Here is a 21,257-nt window from a genome sequence, read left to right as displayed (position 1 = left end):
CCCTATGCATTTCAATTACATTGCAAGTTATTGAAGAAGTACATCTGTCGTGGTTTAACCCCAGCCAGCAACTAAACACCACGCAGCCGCTCACTCACTCCCCCCCACCCAGTGGGATGGGGGAGAAAATCAGGAAAAGAAGCAAAACCCGTGGGTTGAGATAAGAACGGTTTAATAGAACAGAAAAGAAGAAACTAATAATGATAATGATAACACTAATAAAATGACAACAGAAATAATGAAAGGATTGGAATGTACAAATGATGTGCAGTGCAATTGCTCACCACCCGCCGACCGACACCCAGCCAGTCCCTGAGCGGCGAATCCCTGCCCCCACTTCCCCGTTCCTATACTAGATGGGACGTCACATGGTATGGAATACCCCGTTGGCCAGTTTGGGTCAGGTGCCCTGGCTGTGTCCTCTGCCAACTTCTTGTGCCCCTCCAGCTTTCTCACTGGCTGGGCATGAGAAGCTGAAAAATCCTTGACATTAGTCTAAACACTACTGAGCAACAACTGAAAACATCAGTGTTATCAACATTCTTCGCATACTGAACTCAAAACACAGCACTGTACCAGCTACTAGGAAGACAGTAAACTCTATCCCAGCTGAAACCAGGACAACATCTAATACTTTGGTAGAGTTAACCATGCCAAGTCAGAGGGCAAAAAACAAACAAAAATAGTTCCAACAAATATTCAAACCTAGGTTGCACAATAAGGTGACAGATAATTAATGTTTAAGAAAGTCACAGAAACATAGGAAGACAGCCATTCATGCAAACAGCAGGAAAGTCTTCAGCATGTCCTACATGACATTGACAGCATGGATGCAGACTAACATGCAAAAATCCAAACTTGTGAATTAAATAAAAATGTGGTAGCTTTGGGAGAAGAGATGGATAAAAGGCCTTTATTGATTTTTAAGCACAGAAAAGATTCACATTCATATAATACTTAGAAACTTTAGAAGAAAATAATAAGAAATTACCTCAATAATTTTATATTCTGAGTTATTCTTCCATTCATTATTAATTGATTAATTAAGCATTTGAAACCAGGTAATAATTTACAATGTTTAAAATGCAAAGGTTTTGTGATTTTCCTTTGGTACATCTTAAAATCAATTAAGTTATGGAGGGTGGGGGGGAATCAGTTAAGGAATAGAGGGAAATTGTAGTCTCCTGTGTTGAAACTGAGAAAAAAAAAAAAAAAGTCTATATATTTGCCTTTTGTAGTGGTAATACTGGTCATGGCTACATAGAACTTGCTGTTAAATTCTACAAAACACTCTGTGGACTGATCCCAACTAACATGGGTTCCCACACTGTAAAGAAGCCCTGGACTCCAGAGTAAATGCAAAGAAGTCTCAAAGCAAATTTATCTGTCCTGAGTCTTAAAACTGAGAACAAACCATCTTTATACTCTGATTTCCCACTAACTCTGATGAATTAAAATTTGACTACTTGCCAAGCAGCCTAGCAAGAACTTTACTTGCTTGGGAGAAATTCAGCAATATTTTCAAAAATCATTTAAGAAAAAAATCAAGAAAACACAGAGCATGCTTCCTCTGTACATCTAACAGTCACATGCATGGGGTGAAGGACACATCTCAGATTTCAGTTCTAATGTCAACATGCATTTTAATTTCATCTTCAGAACAGTTGAACTCTGCTAACTTTTCATTATAATTTGTTATTCAGAGTAACCGAGCTAGTGAGAACTTATTTGTACAACTAAATCCACATGCACTGGCCACACCTAATTTGATACTGAGTGTGCAGGTGACTGGGTAACTTATCCTGAGTACTTTTTTCAATCCATTTCTGATGCTGTAGTTATTGTGTAACATTCATGGGAAATCCCATTGTAGTTACTCAGATGTGTAGCAAAAAAATTGTTCAGAACAATGTTGCTCTTTTATTCATTCACTTTGCAGTGACTCATTCCATCTACAAGCTGCTGAACGAGTTACATTTCCTTTAAAGAAGTGCTTTTATTTTAACTGGAGTGAAGAAAAGTGTTTGGGTAAGAAAGTTCGTTACTGTTATGTCCTAGGAATAGTTCAATGGTACTTAAGTTAATATAATTAACCTCTGAAGGATATATGTTAAACTTTCTGAGGAATAAGCTGTTTCTACAAAATTTTACAGCAGATTTTAATACAAGTACTTCTTTTTTTCATGCTTCCACATTCAGTCAAAGACCTCAATGTCCACATATCTACTGATGCTTGTCAGTGTCAAAGAGTATTGTGCAGTACGAGGCTTTTTCTTGTATGGAATTTCCAGCCACAGTATGTCTATAAAGGTCATAATTTATGATTGTTGTAGAAAGTTACATTTTCCCCAGCTTACTTGAGCTAATGCTTCCTTCAGATCATAACATAATGAGAGCAGTGGAGTGTTAGTAATTGCTCATTTTCCTTTAAGAGCAGCCTAAGCTTTAATGAATCTAAATGACAAGACATGAATATTCTCACAGCAATTTTGGGCAGTAAAAAAAAAAACAACCAAAAACAAACCAGCCAAAAAACCCCACCCCAAACAAGAACATCTACGTACCTCCAGAGAACCTATTGTTGAACCATTCATGTGGTTCCAGAATATGATTTTGCATTTGGGTCCTGTAAGGGAGATGACTGGGGTAGCAATGTCAGCTGTGTGACCAAATTCTCCATTTGAGCTGTCTGCAAACAGATACCAGCCTTCTTCAGTACACCTGTTCAGAGAGAAAGGTTTTTCTTTATTAAAACAAAACGTTTAATCATAGTCAAGTTCTAGTTAAAGTTAAAATGGTAGTATTTCCTTATACAGATATACCATCTTCTGGTATGCCTTCTAGTTTATCAGTGTGTAGCCAGAATCCCAAAAAGCCCTTGAAAAAGCAGCTAATATTTTTCTATCAGAGATCGGCAAAACAAAATACAGAGCTGAAGTCAGGCTTTACCCACAGGGTCATATAGATGAAGGCTGGAGGGCCTCTGGGTTTCCCCCCCACCCTCTTTCCTCAGGGAAATCAGAGGGTTTGATCCTGGCTTGAAGTCAAGAAAATCCAGGATACTGGGTGAGATTCTTTCTCCCAGGCTGCTGGGAAAGATGAGGCTGGCTGGCTTTGCAGTAAGCATCAGACTAAGTGTACAGAGAGACCAGAAGCGCAGTCTTAGTGTTTTGGGTATCTAAGATTTGACTCATAAAAACCTTGCTTTACAAAATAAAAAGCAGCTGTTGACCAAAGATAAGATTTTGTTCTCTGTAGTGGAGCTGTTACATGCTCAGTGCTTCTCCAAAGAAAGAACCTTTCCAACAAGGGCTTACAACCCTGATGATGGGACCTACATTTTTAAAAAGGTCCTGGTATTCGGCTTTCCTTGCCTTTCAGTTTTCCTGTTTGGCTAAGATCTGAGCAACTGCTTCCTAATGTTGCATCACTGCAACTGTGAGAAGGCAGCGACCATGCCCAGCAAGCACTGCCGAGAGAAACACGGGGTGCCCACAGGGTGTTCACAGGCTGAAAGTCCTGCTGAATGGGAAGAGTCAGGGCTTCGATGGTACAGATTCAAGAACTTTTTTTTTTTTTTTCCCACCAGCCCTCTCTAAGCTTTTATACTTAGAGCAGTCTAAAGGACTAAAAGACTTTGGTGCCTGTGGTAAGAACTCAGGTTGATGCTGCCTTTGCCGTATTAAACAAATATTGAAAGCTACTTTTTCAATAATCTAGTAAAGTTTCTTTAAAATCTCGTAAGAAAATTGTTTCTTTAAAACACCTTATAAATTTTTTTTAAAATCTTCACTATTTAGACACAATTTACCTCAGATTGCAATGCCTATGTTGTACTCAACATGTACTGATCTGTGTCATAAAATAAGTTTGAATTTATCACATACAGGTTTATCACTGCAAAGTTACAACAAAACTAATAGATTACATTTACTGTATAGAATAATTTACACTCAATAATCACAAAATACTTTAACATATATTAATTAAGGCCTGTCACGTACTCTGGAGGTCAAGGAGAGACTGAATTCCAGTGTATATTCAGTCACTTCAGGAACAGCACATGCTATCTACTATAGTACATAATATAAAGTAGGCTAGAAACAGACAAATTTTATCTCTGTACTCACACAGCAATTTCCTCTGAGGATCTGAAGTCTTTCAATTAATTCACTCATCCTTAGAATCACGTATGCAGTAACTTGTTTCTAATATGACCAGTGACAGACTGATAGACTGCAAATAGCCTGATCTTCCTTTTGCCCAGGCAAAGGATTTCATAGTATCTCCTTATCTTTCCTGTAACCTGTGGTTGATCTTAAGGCTATATTCAAATGAAAATAATTTTCCATCTCTTTCTCTTTCTTGATGTTTAAGACCATTAAATTTTTGCTTCATAGGAAAATTAAAATGTAATAATAGCCATTGACACAAAACAGCCCTTCAAAAATTCTTGCAAATCAGTGGCTGTTCCATTGCCTGTTAGGCAGAGTACTGCTTCTGTCTCCCCTGATGTCACACCAGAAAAAAAAAAGGATTAAAAAGGCAACTGCTATAGCCCAGGGAAACTGCAGAAAATATTTTGGTAAATGAAAGTAAGAGACAATTCTGATAGTCATAAAACATTTTGGTACAGAAATACCAGGCTGTTTCCTTCAGCAGGCCAAAGTACAATTCTAACGCTTCCATGGGTCAGAAGTGGGGGGAGCACTTTTACTAGTTAATCAGCCACAGTTCAACCCTGTAATCATTACACACTTCTCAGAGGTTTCCCAGAACCTTATCCAGCATGCAAGAATGAAAGAATCATTGTATTTGTAGATATTGGTAAGGATTTGTATGTAAAATATCTGCAAATGTCGAGGCACAGAAGTGAATTATGCCCTTAATTTCTCTTTAGCTGGGAAAGGTGATTGTCAGGTCTAAACTATTAATACATTTGTTTTATTTAAAATTAAGTACGAAAAGATCCTGTAAAATGAAGTACTTGTGCAGGAAAAGATAACTTTTTGCAGATTGTTTCTTAAGTTCATTGGAGAACGTGAAGTGCATATGGTTCATAACTGAAAAATGAAGACTTACAGAAAAAATCAGTAGTGTGTGGGTTGGGTTGCATATGCACATAGTTTTAGGTAGAAATCAAATACATGCAGGAAACTAATGGTCATGATCAGAGTTAACATTTCTACTGCCACGCATAAAAGAGAAATAACTACTCAGCAGAATTATAATCTTCCTTTCTTATAAAAGAAATGCCCAATAGTTTACAGTAAATTTTTCTCTTTCTAAGCCACATAGAAGTAGATATTTTTGAAGGAGGAACAATATGTTGGGGCAGATCTTCATTTGGTGTAGGTCAGACATATTACAGGTGAAATCACTGAGAACTGCTGATAAAGTCAACAGGGACCAAAGTCAGTCCAGTGAGATTCTAGGGGGAAGAGTAATGATCTGGGGAAATCTGGATCTTCTCCACAATCTTGTTTTTTTTTTATTCAGAAGCAGATGAGAGAAGTGTCACTGAAGCTTTCCTTTTATCACTGTATCCTGGCAATTCAGACATCTTTATAATTAGTGCATGCATTTACACCATCCTTGAGACAGTAGCATAAATATTTGAAAGTGAACTATTGCAGAAAATAAGCACAAAATAGGGTAATACATATGCAAGCCTTAGGGCAATTAGGTAAAAACAATCTCAAACTAAAAAGTAATAAAACACTTTTGTTAAAACAGCTTCTAATAAACAGCTTGTAATATAAGTGATAATTGAAAACTTTGAAAACTACATAGTTACAGATCTTTCAAGCAAGTCTGCATTTGGAATATTCATTTATTTCCCTCCTTTCTGCTGAAGAAAGCTGTTATTTCAATGTAACAATTTTTGGATTCTTTTTTTTCCTTGGTGTTGAATATTCTACCAGAGTCTTGCCTGGAGGTAAAAGAATATCCAGTTCTCTTAAGGTTTGCAAAAATGTTTGAAAATTCAGCATGTACTCTGCTGCTGGGAACTCATGCCTTCAGTGATCCAAGAGTGTCAGCGCTGTATTTACAACAGCATTCAAGAGGACTGTAAGAAGCAGAATGATAAAGAGCTCTGAAAAGCAATAGCACTTACAGGCCTCATACTTCCCAGAGTATTCAGTATTACGCCCAGGCATCTCAGTGAGATTAGTTTGAAACAGTGGTAGCGTACACTCAGTACTGTGATGAAATTCAAACGTTCATCTCTTATTTGGTGTGTTCTGTCAGATATGTCTTGGTCCCGAAGGCAGACCAAAATCGCATCTCTACCTAGATACTACTGGTCCCATAGTGCATCCTAAGAAGGCAGGCGTCATTGCAGTTTTTTCACCCTTGTTTCAGTGTTTGCTATAATGTTACATTTAAAACTAGTAAACCAGATGAAAGTCCCCTGTATGATACACTTCACAGAGTGCTAGCCATTAAACATGGTGGCAGTATGTTATTACAAGAATATTAAGGTTGTGTGGGAAAGTAAGGGAAAATGGAAGGCTCAGAAGGCGCTGGATAAGCGTATGTAGAGCATCCTTGTTCACCTTCACTCCTATCATGGAAATTTTTACACTTAGGTCTACAAGACTGATATACTTGTGACCTATCCATGATGTTTAAAAGGAAAGCTTTCTTCTAGTGTCTGTAGCTGACATTAACTTGCACCATGCTTGCTCACAGAGCAAAGCAATCTCCCTGTCTTGAATGCTTTAAGCTGTCTGGTATAGCAACCTGCGCAGAATTTACAGGGAGATGCACATTTTACAGGGGGAAGAGTTTGAAAAAAAGTAATAAGTAATCACTCTGCATATAGTTTACATACTAGAGGACCTGCATCTTCTATGGATGCATCTTTTGTAACAGAGCCAGTTAACATACATGCAATCGTCTGTTCAGTTTGTCAAGCTGTGACTTTTAAAGTAAAAGACTTCTTAGCTGGCCTATATGTGTTTTAAACCAGTAAGTAATATACAGTCACAAGGTATTCCAAAACTTTCCATAAACCTAAATTATCAGTTTCTCTTACTCTGCTCAGAAGTTGCTCTCCTCACCCATCATCTTTGTTCTTTAAGTGATCTTCAGCCAAGGTAGTGGTTTCTTCATGGTGCAATTTAATCATCTGACCACCTCCTTAAATTCCTTTTTTTCTTATTCCATAAAAGTACTCCCCTTCTTTTTTTTCTTTTTTCTTTTTTTCAAATAAGACCTCAAGAAGTTGATGGTAACAAGTGTAAAACAAGGTATTGTTCAAGATGTATAAGAGTGAATAAATCTGGCTTTCAATGTAGATCTTATGTAAGTGCTGAAATTCAGCAGAATACACACAGGCTCCCCTGCCAGTAGCTGCAAGACCTCAGGCTTATTTGGAAAATTATCCCATGGAAAACCTCATAGTTGGCAGCTACAGTATGTGTCATTAAAATCTTTATATTTACCCTTTGAAAATAATTAATTTTACCTCTGTACTATAAGCATTCCCTATATAGAGATATTCCTGTGCCAGTGCAATAATCCTAATTAATTTCAGAGGGAAATTCACAACACTTTAATGGATATAAAAAATTCAATAGAAGCAACTGGGCTACATTTCCTTACCTGACTTTGTTAATAACTTAATATTTCAAGTATCTTTTAAAATGTAGTTAGCAAAGAATGGGCATACAGAAAAGAATCCTCACTGTATTTCACCCTTCAAAGCATTCAGAAGAACACAGGAAACTGAATATACTAAATGGGAATTAGTATTGAGGGAAAGATTTGGTGTGCTAAAAAAAAGTTGGAGGCTTATCCAAAAAATTAGGCCCAGCTTAAATCTGGTAGTGTTATCAAGCCTTATACTGTGAATTACTCATTTCACAGTAGTAATTGTCTATTGTTCTAATGTCTTTAAGTGGATCAAAAACTAACCAGCTTAATTTCCCCATACAGGAAGTTCAAGCTCTGATTTAATTAATTGTTGGATATCTCTGTTTTTAAAGTGTTACTTCATCTATGTATCTTCTGCAAATTTTTTGAGAATCCCTGATTAAGCACTTAGATGGACTTATAAAATACCTTATACTCTTTATTTTTCATTCAGAGTGAAAACTAAATCTGATTAGAAAACAAAGAACTCCATTTCATTAGAGAGTTCTGATTTCCTTCCAAATCTCAGTAATAATGACAAAACCAAACAAATAAAACAGGCAAACCAGAGAGGGAAATTTCATTTTCCTTAGAGGGATAAGCATCCCAATGATTAGCTCACGATAGTAAAATCTGAAATTCAAAAAGCAGTAGCTCCACATTCCTTTCTATTTTTCCTGGATATATATGTCCATAAACACTGTGCAGCATCTATATAGCAAATCAGAACCCCATAGACATGTTGGACCTATTACGCATTTAAAGCGTTATTCTTCAGCTCTCCAACACCACCTGTCCAGGATCTGCCAGGTCAGTGACCTGCTATTAGTCCAGATGGGTTTCTGTACAGAGAGAAACCCAAAACTAGTGGTCAAAAAAACAGTAGGGCACTAGTTGACATCTAAAAGAAGCATTCTCTTGACCAAAGGGGAAGGACTGGGGGATACTAGACATATCAGGGAAACGCGGGCTGTCAAAGCTCAAGTTGATGGTTTGAATTGGACAAGGCAGTGGCAGTTTCCATTTACCACATCCTATGTATCCTTTATCAGAATAGTGGGGCTGGGGGAGATCAGTCTCTTCTCTATTCGCTTTCCTCCAAGAGCATAGGAAACCAGCTGACAAGTTTTGCCAAAGTTAAGGTATTCACAGGAGAATTTTAGTTTTAGATTAACTAGGATTTCCTATGGAGAAAACATTTCATTAAAAGATTTCTGAGAAAATTTTTTAGATTATTGTTTCATTAGCTAAGAGGGAGTTAAATTCTCCCCTTTTTCTTCATAACAACTGCATTTATGGGAAAAGATTCATATTGGCATAATTTTTTTCTTGTACTATGTAATCAGAGTATAGTATTGGTATTTTAATACCTTATACATTTGACACAAGATGGTTGTAAACTGTGATACTTTTACCGTTCCATCATGCTAGCTTCGTTTTATGTTGATACCTATTATTTCTTGTTTATAGTGTCAGAAACCAGATTATATGAAACTTCTGGTAAAAATTTAAGTAGGTCTAAAAATAAAAATCTATATTAAAAATCTTTTAAAAGATGCTAACATTTCATATTTTCTAGCATTGCCAACAAAACTTGCAATAGAAATATAAAGCATCCAAAAGTCATTATTATTACAGTATTCCTAAGGAAACAGGCAAAGATACAAGGAAGGCTTAATCTTTATCTTTGCATGTGTCCATATAGAGTCCAGTGTAACTTCAATATATTAACTGTAAAATGGGGAAGCCGCGTACACATTGTGTCTATAGCACTGTTTACTTGAAATTTGGCTTTAAGGTGGGAAACTGCTGGAAGGTCGATAGAAGCAATACAGAAATATTACAGAAAGGATTATAGAAATATACAGAAAGAGTAAGCCTTCTGTAAAAAAAAAGCAAACCCTAAGAGTTCCCTCAACACTGCATCTGCCTGTAGAAAATGATGCTAAAAAACTTCAGAAGTGAGAGAGACCTTATTACTCAAGCACTCATTCAAGAAGAAATTTATCACCTCCTTTATACTTCGGGTAACAGCTACTTGATGCCCTGCCCGTTATGCCCATTATTTCAGCCAGAAGGCAACGCATGTTGTAGGAAGGGGAGGGTAGTCTGTGGAGAGTGGCCAAGGTTTTACTCAAAATGCATAATGACTGTGAATCTGAAAGAAATGTGGCAGAGCACACTTCTCTAGGAAGCATAAGAAGTTTTATGAGGAGAAAGAAGGAGAATGAGAAAGAATTACCTTGTTTCTTCAGTATCTGTACTTGCTAGATACTCAGTGTCTGCACGAGAAATAGTTTGACTACTTATCCTTCTGTACCTAATATAGGATGGCCTATTATAGATCATAACATATGAACAGATCTTTTACAGCCCCTGTCTTGCAGTGACTTACACATAACATATTAATTGGCTTCAATAGGGTTCTTTCCTGAATAAAGGATTGCAGCTGTGAGGATATTATTGCAGAAAAAGAATCTATATGTAAAATTAAAATGTCATAAAATGTGTAATTTTCAGTAATATTGAAGGACAATAAGAACTCCAATAACCTAATTAATTCTACTATGTATCAGAGAAAGATGTTCTCCACAGAACACTTCTAACCACTTAACTATTAATAGGTTTTAAATAGTCAGTAACTCAAATCTGTATTTAACAACTAGAAAGAGAAAAAAAAAGAAGGCTGCTCTTCAATGAAATTTAAGTATTTCTGTAAACATTTAAAAAAAAATTAAGAAGGATTTGGAAGCAAACAGTGGTCAGGAATGCAGATCTTCATTTACAGCATTATGTGATAAATTTAATTTCAAACAGTGGTAATTCCAAAAAGAGTAAGTTCTTTTACCATGATTTGAAATATATTTTTTATCTAGTAACCTCCCACCTCCATTAACATTTAACATTAATGCATAATAAACTCAGAATCAAAAAAGTACTATGATTGTCATGCCATGACAAAGTAGATGTAAATTTTTTGGAAGACTTCTTTCTGAAAGCATATAATAGAGCAATTTGCTATTGCAGAAGCCATACTCTAGCTGTGTTTACAGACAACTGTCTGTAAATTGCTGGATGCCAACAGACCTACTTCTTTGCACAGTGCTAGAGACAAATTTTTCTAGCATGAACATCTAAACTTCTGCACACAAATACAGGATTGAGCTTCAATGGTTAATTCCAACTGAACAGAAACAAAGGTGCTTAACACACGAAAGCACTAGCCACACAGAGACCTGTAATTGGACACTGAGATAAGAAAGCTCTTCCAAAGAAAATCATCACAAACGTGAGAAGGAATTCTTGAACTAAATCAAAATACATTATATTTATTGTCAGACTCTTCAGAGTCAAAATTCCAAAAGAAACTTGCTGGCCTTGACCATGATACAAGCGTACCACATAAAGCTTTGAGTACAACTTTGACGCCCTTCTTTTACATAATAGATACGAATTCCAGACAGAAAATGTGCTAGTAAAGTTTTACCCACACACAGTGATTAAATTCTTCACAATTTAATTGATTTTCGTTATGATACTAATCCTGTGCTCTGGGATCCTAATATACAGAGCTAAAAAATACTTCCAGTGCATTCTCTTTCTTCGTACAAAATTAGGTTTGATTAACTTAAGATTACTTGAAATGGATTATTTAGTTAACATCATCCTGCAAATAATTTCGGACTGTTAGCTTATTCTTAAGAGTAATTAGTATTTCACAACTACATATTTAAGTTGGACACACAAGTAATATGAATACTTTTGCTCCCCAAGTGGATGGTGCAAAATTTAGAATTACTTTATCAGCACTTTCAACCCCAAACTTTTTTTTTCCTAAGAAAGAATTATTGTCTTTACTTCAGTTTCAATAAACACAAAGTACAGAGATTTCTCTTATAAAAATATTAAATGTACAGTCTTTAGTGTTTAGTTTTTAATCAACATATTGCTTCAGGTGGTACTAATGTGTATTATCTATATTACTGTGATGGCTGTGTGCACTTCCAGATTATTTTTCCACACACATTCATCTGAACTTTGCCACTAATGACGTAAGTAGACGCTAACAAATGGATTATGACAAAGTCAAAAGATAATATTAACCTGAAGTCTGACAGGACTCCAGACTTCATTACTGAAGGTGGCTCATTTCTTATAAGCGCTAGTGGAGTCACCTGATATTCGAAGTTGAATTTACAGTCCCAGTCCTAAAGGGACAAGAGGAGGGTAAAGAAACATGTATTGGGTCTGGCTGAGATTGGGTCAATCCACCACAAAACGTTATGCACAATGTTAGGAGTGGGATTCTTCTCAGACTGTACTGCAACCACACGTAACCTTCACTTTTTTTAGTGGGTGTAACAAGAGAAAATATTACATATTCTCAGAAAGTGCTTTTAAATTGGGGGGGGGGGAAGTATGTGAATTAATAATTCTGTAAATATATAAAAATTAAATAAGTTTTTGTTGTTTATTGTTACCTTATTTCTCTAGACTCCCATGAGTCTTTATTCTGATGAAATCTACACCCGTTAAGAATCACAAGAATTGCACATATAGAAGCACAATATCCATCAGAGCCTGTGATAGATAGATACACTGTAACATGCTAAATAAACTGCTCTTTACAAGGCTGAAGTATCCCCTTCCTTTCATTTTCCCTTGTCTTTAAGAGTACTATAAGTATCTTCTTAGAGACAGCTGTGGAGCCTATAAGGCTTAACGCTATGTGTTTCACTTCACCGTGAATAAAGTCCTCAAGCAAGATCAATAGGTATACACGCACATTTGTCTGAAGTAAATAATACTATTGAGAATAGATATATGGAGTGTAAAAGCATCACATAAAGCTCATACTTTTCTTCCACTTCTACATAAGTGTAACTAACTATAGTACTCTCAGGTATCATTTATACTCTCCATGTCTAAAAGGCTCATTTAAAAGCATTGCCATTAATTTCAGTGTCTTCAAGCAATTCCTGCTTAAAGAATAGTAGTCAGCACAGCCTAACCAGAATGAGACAGCAGGTCCAACATAAATATACGGTAGTGAAATGTGTCGAACTCTTCAGACACCTATCCATATAAAATGACAAACACAGAATTGGTGTATTAAGCATTTCTTGTGGTGTATTGCAATGAGACTTCATTTGTGCCTTCAGGAAGATGTTTCATCTCAGGAGCTTTTTTTATCCTTTTGGTTGGAATAATGCAGACAGCTTTTTATTAATGTCCATCAGTCCTTTAAAAATCATTCCATATATTATAAACACATTTAAGCTGCTTTGGGAGTACCTCTACAAAGTAGAGGTTCTGATGACGTGATAAAACTTAGAGATTTGTTTTTAAAGAAATACAGGGGGAAAAAAGACATATGGTAATTCCATTGCTCTGTTAATTAATATATCACTTGCTAAAAGTTCAAGAGAAGCAGAAGTCTCCTTTATAAGAGTTTTGATAAAAAAATTTAAAACAGAAAGCACACATAAACTGTCCAGAGTATATTCTGAACAAGGCTTTACAGGAGAAACTGAAATTTTATAAACTAATTTTAATTACTTCTTGTAGATTCATATGGCAGTATTATTCAGCTATGGGGAAAAGAATACAAATGGGTATGCAGACTTGGCTGGAGAACAGACTGGAAAATTGGTGCGCATGAACATAAATCCAGTACTTTAGAGATATAGTGTAATCACAGCAAAGTAGAGATGAGTGAGGTGTAACCACCCAAGTCTTTGCTTAGCACTCTGTCCTGGTTTTGGCTGGGATAATCTTCTTCTTAGTAGCTGGTACAGTGCGTTTTGGATTTGGTGTGAGAATAATGTTGATAACACACTGATGTTTTAGGTGTTGGTGATAGTGCTTATCCTAAGTTAAGGATTTTTCAGTTTCCCATGCTGTGCCAGCAAGCAGGTGTACAAGAAGCTGGGAGGGAGCATGGCCAGGACAGCTGACCCGAACTAGCCAAAGGGATATTCCATACCACAGAACACCATGCTCGGTATATAAATGGGGGGGAGTTGGCCAGGAGGGGCAGATCACTACTCAGGCATTGGTCAGCAGGTGGTGAGCAATTGCATTGTGCATCACTTGTTTTTTTCTTGTTTTTTGTTTTTTTAATTATTATTTTATTATATTCCTTCCAATTACAATTATTATTATGATTATATTTTAGTAGTAGTAGTAGTAGTAGTAGTATTACATTTTGTTTTACTTTAGTTATTAAATCGTTCTTATCTCAACCCACGCATTTTACTTCTTTTTTCTGATTCTCCTCCCCATCCCACTAGGACAGGGGGAGGAGTGAGCGAGCGGCTGTGTGGTGCCTAGTTGCTGGCTGGGCTTAAACCACGACACACTCCAGGAAAATTTTGTGTACCATGCTAAGTGTCACACTCCCATACTATGGCAATCATAACCAATGGTAGCCAAAATAGGGCTGGACCAGGTGTATCCACACCAGCTCTAATCACACCTGAACTGCAGCACTGACACACAGTTTATAATCAGAGGAAAGTGCACAATGCTAATGAACCACAAATCTGATTAAGCACTTTGAATCCAATTTTCCTTCTCTCACTAGCTGAGCAGAACAACAATTTTGGAAGCAGCAACAACTGTCTAAAAAAACATACTTCTTGCTCAGACAAAGCATGATCACTGCTGTTGTTCCTTTCTGCATGGGTTGTGCATTTGCAAATTTTGCAAATCTCTAAATCTCTGAGCTGTAGGTGCTGAGCTTTAGAACTGCAGAAAGTGCTGGGTCCTTTAAGATCAGAAACTGTATCATTGGTTTGAGGCTACCTTAAAATAGCAGAAGGCTAAACCAACAGAACAGCTGATATGGTATACTAAAGCCTAATAAACTTCACTGCAAACAAATAAACCTTTACAGTTGGAGCACAGATTAGTATGTTATTAACCAGTCTAATCCCCCTTTTCTTTTTTCCTCTGTTCTGTCAGCATCACTGTTCTCAGAGAATCTCTGTTCAAACTCTCTCAAGATTTACCAATGGTACTTAAATGTATTGCAGCACACAAACCACCACACAAAGCAAATGGCATCAGAGATGAAAGATTCCATGTTTTGATCATAACACAACAGACAGTGGCTGTTAGTTGGATTTTCTCCATTGGAGATTTTAGTCTGATGGCTTCTGACTGACACAGGGCTGAGATTAATTCATGGTCTTTCCATGGCTCACCTGAACCTGCCACATCTCATTAGCATTGTCATAACTCCATAAATTCTGTGAGGTTGAAGGCAAAAGGAAACAGAGGAATGAGTTTCCTTCTCAGATAACCAAGCCTGAAGTGAAAAAGCCATCAAAATTTCTAATCACAATGGGCATTAGTTTTAATTAGCAATTTTCTGTATTACAGCTTAGTGTAAAATTGTATGCTACTGTAGAAAGCTCCTCCATAACTACTTTTTTACTTAGCATCAAATGTCTAATTATCTATGGTCTTGTTTCTTGCCTTATCATCACCCTGGATATTTACTAGCATGCACAGTAAAGCATTTGATTACCTGTAATGCTTTATTAATACTTTAATGAAGTACTAACACAAATTAGTCCATATTTCACAACCACTTAGAGAACAAGCATATACTAAGCTGCACCTTGTTCAAAAAAGACTGCAGAGGAAACCCTGTTTTCTGAACCTTGATTATCTGAATTCTTATTCTCTAAAAAATTCCTAATTTAACAAAAAAGGATTATAGAATAAATTGTCATAGACATTTTTATTTTTTTGTAAATGACCCAGTCAAGACTTTCAACAAGTCTTTAATTATTTGTAGTAATATAAATATAATAATAAATGTAAAAATACAAATGCATTACTTTGATCTTCTTGGGTAGATAGAAAGGCTAAATTTCTGGGTTTAGAAAAATACTTGGCTGAATCACTTTTATAAGAGAATATGTGTTTTAAATATTTGCTGAGCTAACTGTAAGCATCTTCCTGTAACTTCTGCATCGCAAGTCACTCTAGAGAAGATACTGTCTCCATATGAGAGTACGTGTGCTTTTGAGACACATGTAGGATCATCCAAGTGAAGAAGTCATCTTCCAGCGTTTGAATGAGATATTTGCATATAGCACACAAGTGTCTCAAGAGCTATATCTAAATGTCACATGGACAAAGCTATCCCAATATTGGAAAAGGCTTTTAAAAGGTTTGCTTTTGGATATAAAGCACTCCTCGAATCAAGAAGGTGGCTGGAATGAAGTACTGGCATGAAGCTAGTGGGAAGACAAGTCAACTTCAAAAAAGCTCTCCTACAATGGTCAAGAAGTATCTGCCTGTGCTGAGAGTGTCGGGAGGATGGAGAGCTCCAGCTGTCTTTTGGGTAGCTCAAGGCAGCTACTGCAGTGATTGGAGGAGGAGTGGCCTGGGCTCCTCTCATCCTCCCATTTGCAGCTCTACAGTTTGCCTTTGACCTCCAACTTTGCACCCTACCACCTAGGCACTAGGAGGCTGCTGCAGCAATGATTTTTCCCTTTGTTGTTCATATAGGTTTTTTCATGCCCTTGCACCTCACAAATCCTGAGACAGTCCAGTCCTGATGAAAAAAACTATATAGCTGCTATGGAAAAAGAGTTACAGGGGGAAATATGCTGTACTGGAGAGGACCCTTATCTGTGAAACACCTTGTTGCTTTTCTCCCTGTCTGGCCACTGGAGACAGTTTTACCTCTATCTCCTTTGTTTTTTTACAAAGAGAAAATCTTACCTTTAGAATGAATGTATTCAGCTATGGATGCTCCAAATAAAGCTTTGTGCATATAAGGCTGTCTCAACATTCCTTGCGCAGCACTTTCCAGGTCATAGTTGATCAGGTCTCTGACCCCTTCACACAAGCTATTCCTTAACTGGACTTAACTATTTTGGAGACTACGTAGTATTTACCATATACTGAAAAATGCATTTCAATAGAATCATAGAATCATTGAATCATTTCGGTTGGAAAAGACCTTCAAGATCATCAAGTCCAACCATTAACCATGCCCCCTAAACCATGCCCTGGAGTACCCTATCCACTCGCTTTTTGAATACCTCCAGGGATGGTGACTCAACCACTTCCCTGGGCAGCCCATTCCAATGTTTGACAACCCTCTCAGTAAAGAAATTTTTCCTAATATCTAACCTAAATCTCCCTTGCCTCAACTTGAGGCCATTTCCTCTTGTCCTATCTCCAGACACCTGACAGAAGAGACCAGCACCCACCTCACTACAACCCCCTTTCAGGTAGCTGTAGAGAGCGATAAGGTCTCCCCTCAGCCTCCTCTTTTCTAGACTGAACAACCCCAGATCCCTCAGCCGCTCCTCATAAGACTTGTGCTCAAGGCCCCTCACCAACTTGGTTGCCCTTCTCTGGACACACTCAAGCAGCTCAACGTCTTTCCTGTAGTGAGGGGCCCAAAACTGAACACAGTACTCGAGGTGCGGCCTCACCAGTGCCGAGTACAGGGGAACAACCACCTCCCTGTTCCTGCTGGCCACACTGTTCCTGATACAGGCCAGGATGCGATTGGCCTTCTTGGCCATCTGGGCACACTGCTGGCTCATATTCAGCCGGCTGTCAACCAGCACCCCCAGGTCTTTCTCTGCCGGGCAGCTTTCCAGCCACTCTTCCCCAAGCCTGTAGCGCTGCATGGGGTTGCCATGACCGAAGTGCAGGACCCGGCACTTGGCCGTGTTAAACTTCATACAATTGGCCTCAGCCCATCGATCCAGCCTGTCCAGATCTCTTTGTAGAGCCTCCCTACCCTCAAGCAGATCGACCCTGCCTCCCAACTTGGTGTCGTCTGCAAACTTGCTGAGGGTGCACTCAATCCCCTCATCCAAATCATCAATAAAGATATTAAACAGAACAGGGCCCAACACCGAGCCCTGGGGAACACCACTCGTGACCCACACATAGATTTGTGAGTGTCCAGATGGCGTAACAGGTCCCTAACTAATTCCTCCTGGATTAAGGGGGGTATGTTATGCTCTTCATCCTTACCTTCCAGCTCATGAGGTGGAGTACCCTGAGGATGACTGGACTCACTATTAAAGACTGAGGCAAAGAAGGCATTAAGTACCTCGGCCTTTTCCTCATCACTGGTTGCTACGTTCCCTTCTGTATCCATTAAAGGATAGATATTCTCCTTGGGATTCTTTTTACTGTTAACATATTTGTAAAAACATTTTTTGTTGTCCCTTACACTAGTGGCCAGATTTAGTTCCAGCTGAGCTTTCGCCTTTCTAATTTTCTCTCTGTATGATCTAACAAGATCCCTGTACTCCTCCCAAGTTGCCCGCCCTTTCCTCCAGAGATGATAAACTCTCCTTTTTTTCTTAAGTCCTAGCAAAAGCTCCCCATTCAGCCAGGCCGGTCGTTTTCCTCGGCGGTTTGACTTGCGGCACATGGGAATAGCCTGGTCCTGAGCCATTAAGATTTCCTTTTTAAAGAATGTCCATCCCTCCTGGACCCCTTTGCCCTTCAGGACTGTCTCCCAAGGGACTCTCTCAACCAGTGCCTCGAAGAGGCCAAAGTTAGCCCTCCGGAAGTCCATAGTGGTGGTTTTGCTGACCACCTTCTTTGCCTCACCAAGAATTGAAAATTCTACCATTTCATGGTCACTAAGCCCAAGACAGCCTCCAACCATCACACCTCCCACCAGTCCTTCCCTGTTCGTAAACAACAGGTCTAGCAAGGCTCCTCCCCTGGTTGGCTCACCCACCAGCTGTGTCAAGAAGTTATCTTCCACACACTCCAGGAACCTCCTAGATTGTTTACTCACTGCTGTGTTGTATTTCCAGCAGATGTCTGGAAAGTTAAAGTCCCCCACAAGGACGAGGGCACACGATTCTGAGACTACTGCCAGCCGCTTGTAGAATGATTCATCTGTCTCTTCAACCTGGTCAGGCGGTCTATAACAGACTCCCAGCACAATATCTGTCTTATTGGCTTTCCCTCTCATCCTCACCCATAAGCACTCCACCTTGTCATCAGAATCGTGTAGCTCTGAACAGTCAAAACATTCCCTAACATAGAGAGCCACCCCACCACCTCTTCTACCTTGCCTGTCCCTTCTGAAGAGCTTGCAGCACTCCAGTCATGGGAGTCATCCCACCATGTTTCCGTGATGGCGACTAAGTCATATCTATCCTGCTGCACAATGGCTTCCAGCTCCTCCTGTTTATTGCCCATGCTGCGTGCGTTGGCATAGATGCATTTGAGCTGGGTCATCGAATCCACCCCTAACATCGGCACGCTGCCCCCAGGCTCATCTCTGGTGCACCTAGTTTTATCCCTTGCCCCCTTCGAACCTAGTTTAAAGCCCTTTCTATGAGCCCTGCCATCTCATGAGCAAGGATTCTCTTACCCCTATGAGACAGCTGGACACCATCTGTCGCTAGCAAGCCCGGTGCTGTGTAAGTCTCCCCATGATCAAAAAACCCAAAATTCCACCGATGGCACCAGCCTCTGAGCCACGTATTGACCAGGTGTGTTTTCCTGTTCCTTTCAGTGTATTTCCCTGCCACTGAAGGGATTGAGGAAAACACTACCTGTGCTCCCGATCTTTCTACTAATCGTCCCAGTGCCCTGAAATCCCTTTTGATTGCCTTTGGATTCCTCTCTGCAATCTCATCACTGCCAACCTGCACAACTAGCAATGGGTAATAATCAGAGGTCCGAACCAGACCAGGGAGTTTCCTGGTAATGTCTTTTACCCGGGCCCCAGGGAGGCAGCAGACTTCCCGGTGGGATGGGTCAGGTCTGCATATCGGGCCCTCTGTCCCCCTTAAGAGGGAGTTGCCTACAACAATTACCCTCCTTTTTCTTTTTTCTGAGGATGTGAGAATGCGTGGGGATGCCCGACTGGGCTTAGGCACCTCCCTAGATAGGGCTTCATCTACACCCTGATCTTCACTGGCCTGGTCCTCAAGTTCCAGAGCCCCATACCTGTTGCGTAGGGGCAACTGGGAAGGTGAGGGAGACCGGGAGGGGATTTGCCTGCCTCCCCGAGCAGGGACCTGTATCCATTCCCCTCCATCTCTTAGGTCCCCTCCTGCCTGGTGGCAGGAGGGTAGGGGAACCTCTGCTTCTTGCGGAGCCTCCATCTGCTGCCCCTGCCTCAGGGATGGTAGGGTGTGGGCCCACCAATCTATCTCCCTCTCACACTCCCTGATACTCCTCAACCTTTCCACTTCCTCCTTCAGCTCTACCACCAGGCTGAGCAAATCACTCACCTGGTCACACCTCACACAAGAGGTGTCCCCGCTGACCTCCATCATTTCTGATAGACTCAGGCACTCCCTGCAGCCAGAGACCTGGACAGCTGCATGTTTACGTGGGACCTCTATCTGCGTTGCCATATTTTTCCTAACAATGGCTTTCCCCCGAGTGGCAACCATACCTGGGTCTCCCTCTGGGCCGACACCCACCACTTGAGCAGCCTGCTCGAGCTAGGAAGAGTTGGGGGCTGCGCCCTGCCTGCACGAACTGCCGCGCAAACTGCCACGCCACGCCCTTTCTGACGCGCCACGCCCTGTTTGCCCGTCCTGTTCGCCGCGCTCCTGGTCGCTGGCGCTCCTCAGGGGCCTTCAAATCTCCCGCGGTTGCCCCTGGCAACGCCCACGCCGCGTCAGCCTCTCCCGCGAGAGCCGCCGGCTCCGGCCGGGTCCCTCTGCCCTTCCCCGGCTCTCCAGGGCCTCGGGAACCTCCCAGTCTGCCTCAATCTAGCGCTTAGATTTCAATGTAGATTTCAATGCTCCTTTTATTGTCTCTTCTCTGTCATGCTCAATGGCACAGAACAAGGGTGATTTGGACATGTAATATAATAGAAATATTTGGGGGGTTTGGTTATATCAGCTAAGTGAAATGCAGTATGAAAAAAAGAAGTGCCTTCAAGTAGTTAAATTCAGCTTTCTCCTTTCCAATGTTTCATGAACAGAGTCCTGTGGGTTTATAATTTTTTTTCACCTATTTTGAAGCTCTTAGAATCTCAAGTTTAAAACATTTCTTGACTGCTGAAGAAACTGCTGGGCTTAAGTATATTACTTAAAGACTTTAATTTTTCCTAAGTTTTCCTAAATTCTGATAATGATTGTCTGAAAAGAAGACACAAAGGCAAGACAGATGTGTTAAACATATGGTTATCAAGGGAGCTATTTACACAGCAATAATTATCATGTGAGCTTAGAATTTAGTTCCACATCCTTTTTTGTTTTGATTCATTAGTTTTGATGACAGATTTGGGTATGATTATCATATCAATTAAGTGCCTATAAAGTTTTCAAATAACAGGTGTACCCAAATATCATCAATAATGTCAAAGAATTTGCTACATCACTAACCAGTTTCTCTAAAATGGAAATAAATTTATGGAGTTACTCATTTGGTGGGGTCTATTCTATACACTTGTTTAAGCCTACACAAATTGATACTTTCATTATTACAGCATTTTGAAACCTAACTGCAATAGAGAATTCCCATTTGCTGAGTGTAGAAATGTGCCATAAGAGCTCTACGTTCATAGATGTATAATGGTCTTTTCAGTGCAGAATGCCAATGTCACCTAGTTCTTTGCAAAACATGTGCCAGCCTTTCCCCAG

The 21,257-nt window shown here is 39.5% G+C and overlaps 1 protein-coding gene across 1 annotated transcript in view; it reads right to left on the bottom strand.

Moving 5' to 3' along the window:
- The window catches only part of MALRD1 (MAM and LDL receptor class A domain containing 1), a 296,040-nt gene that overhangs the window by 186,718 nt on the left and 88,065 nt on the right, over positions 1 to 21,257 (bottom strand). The window contains exon 21 of the mRNA XM_052803955.1: positions 2,565 to 2,721. Within this exon, the coding sequence (XP_052659915.1) occupies positions 2,565 to 2,721 (157 nt within the window). The remainder of the gene's footprint in view (positions 1 to 2,564; positions 2,722 to 21,257) is intronic.

The sequence above is a fragment of the Harpia harpyja genome, chromosome 1 (genome assembly GCF_026419915.1).
Source record: "Harpia harpyja isolate bHarHar1 chromosome 1, bHarHar1 primary haplotype, whole genome shotgun sequence".
NCBI lineage: Eukaryota > Metazoa > Chordata > Aves > Accipitriformes > Accipitridae > Harpia > Harpia harpyja.
This window is presented reverse-complemented; position numbering and strand designations above follow the sequence as displayed.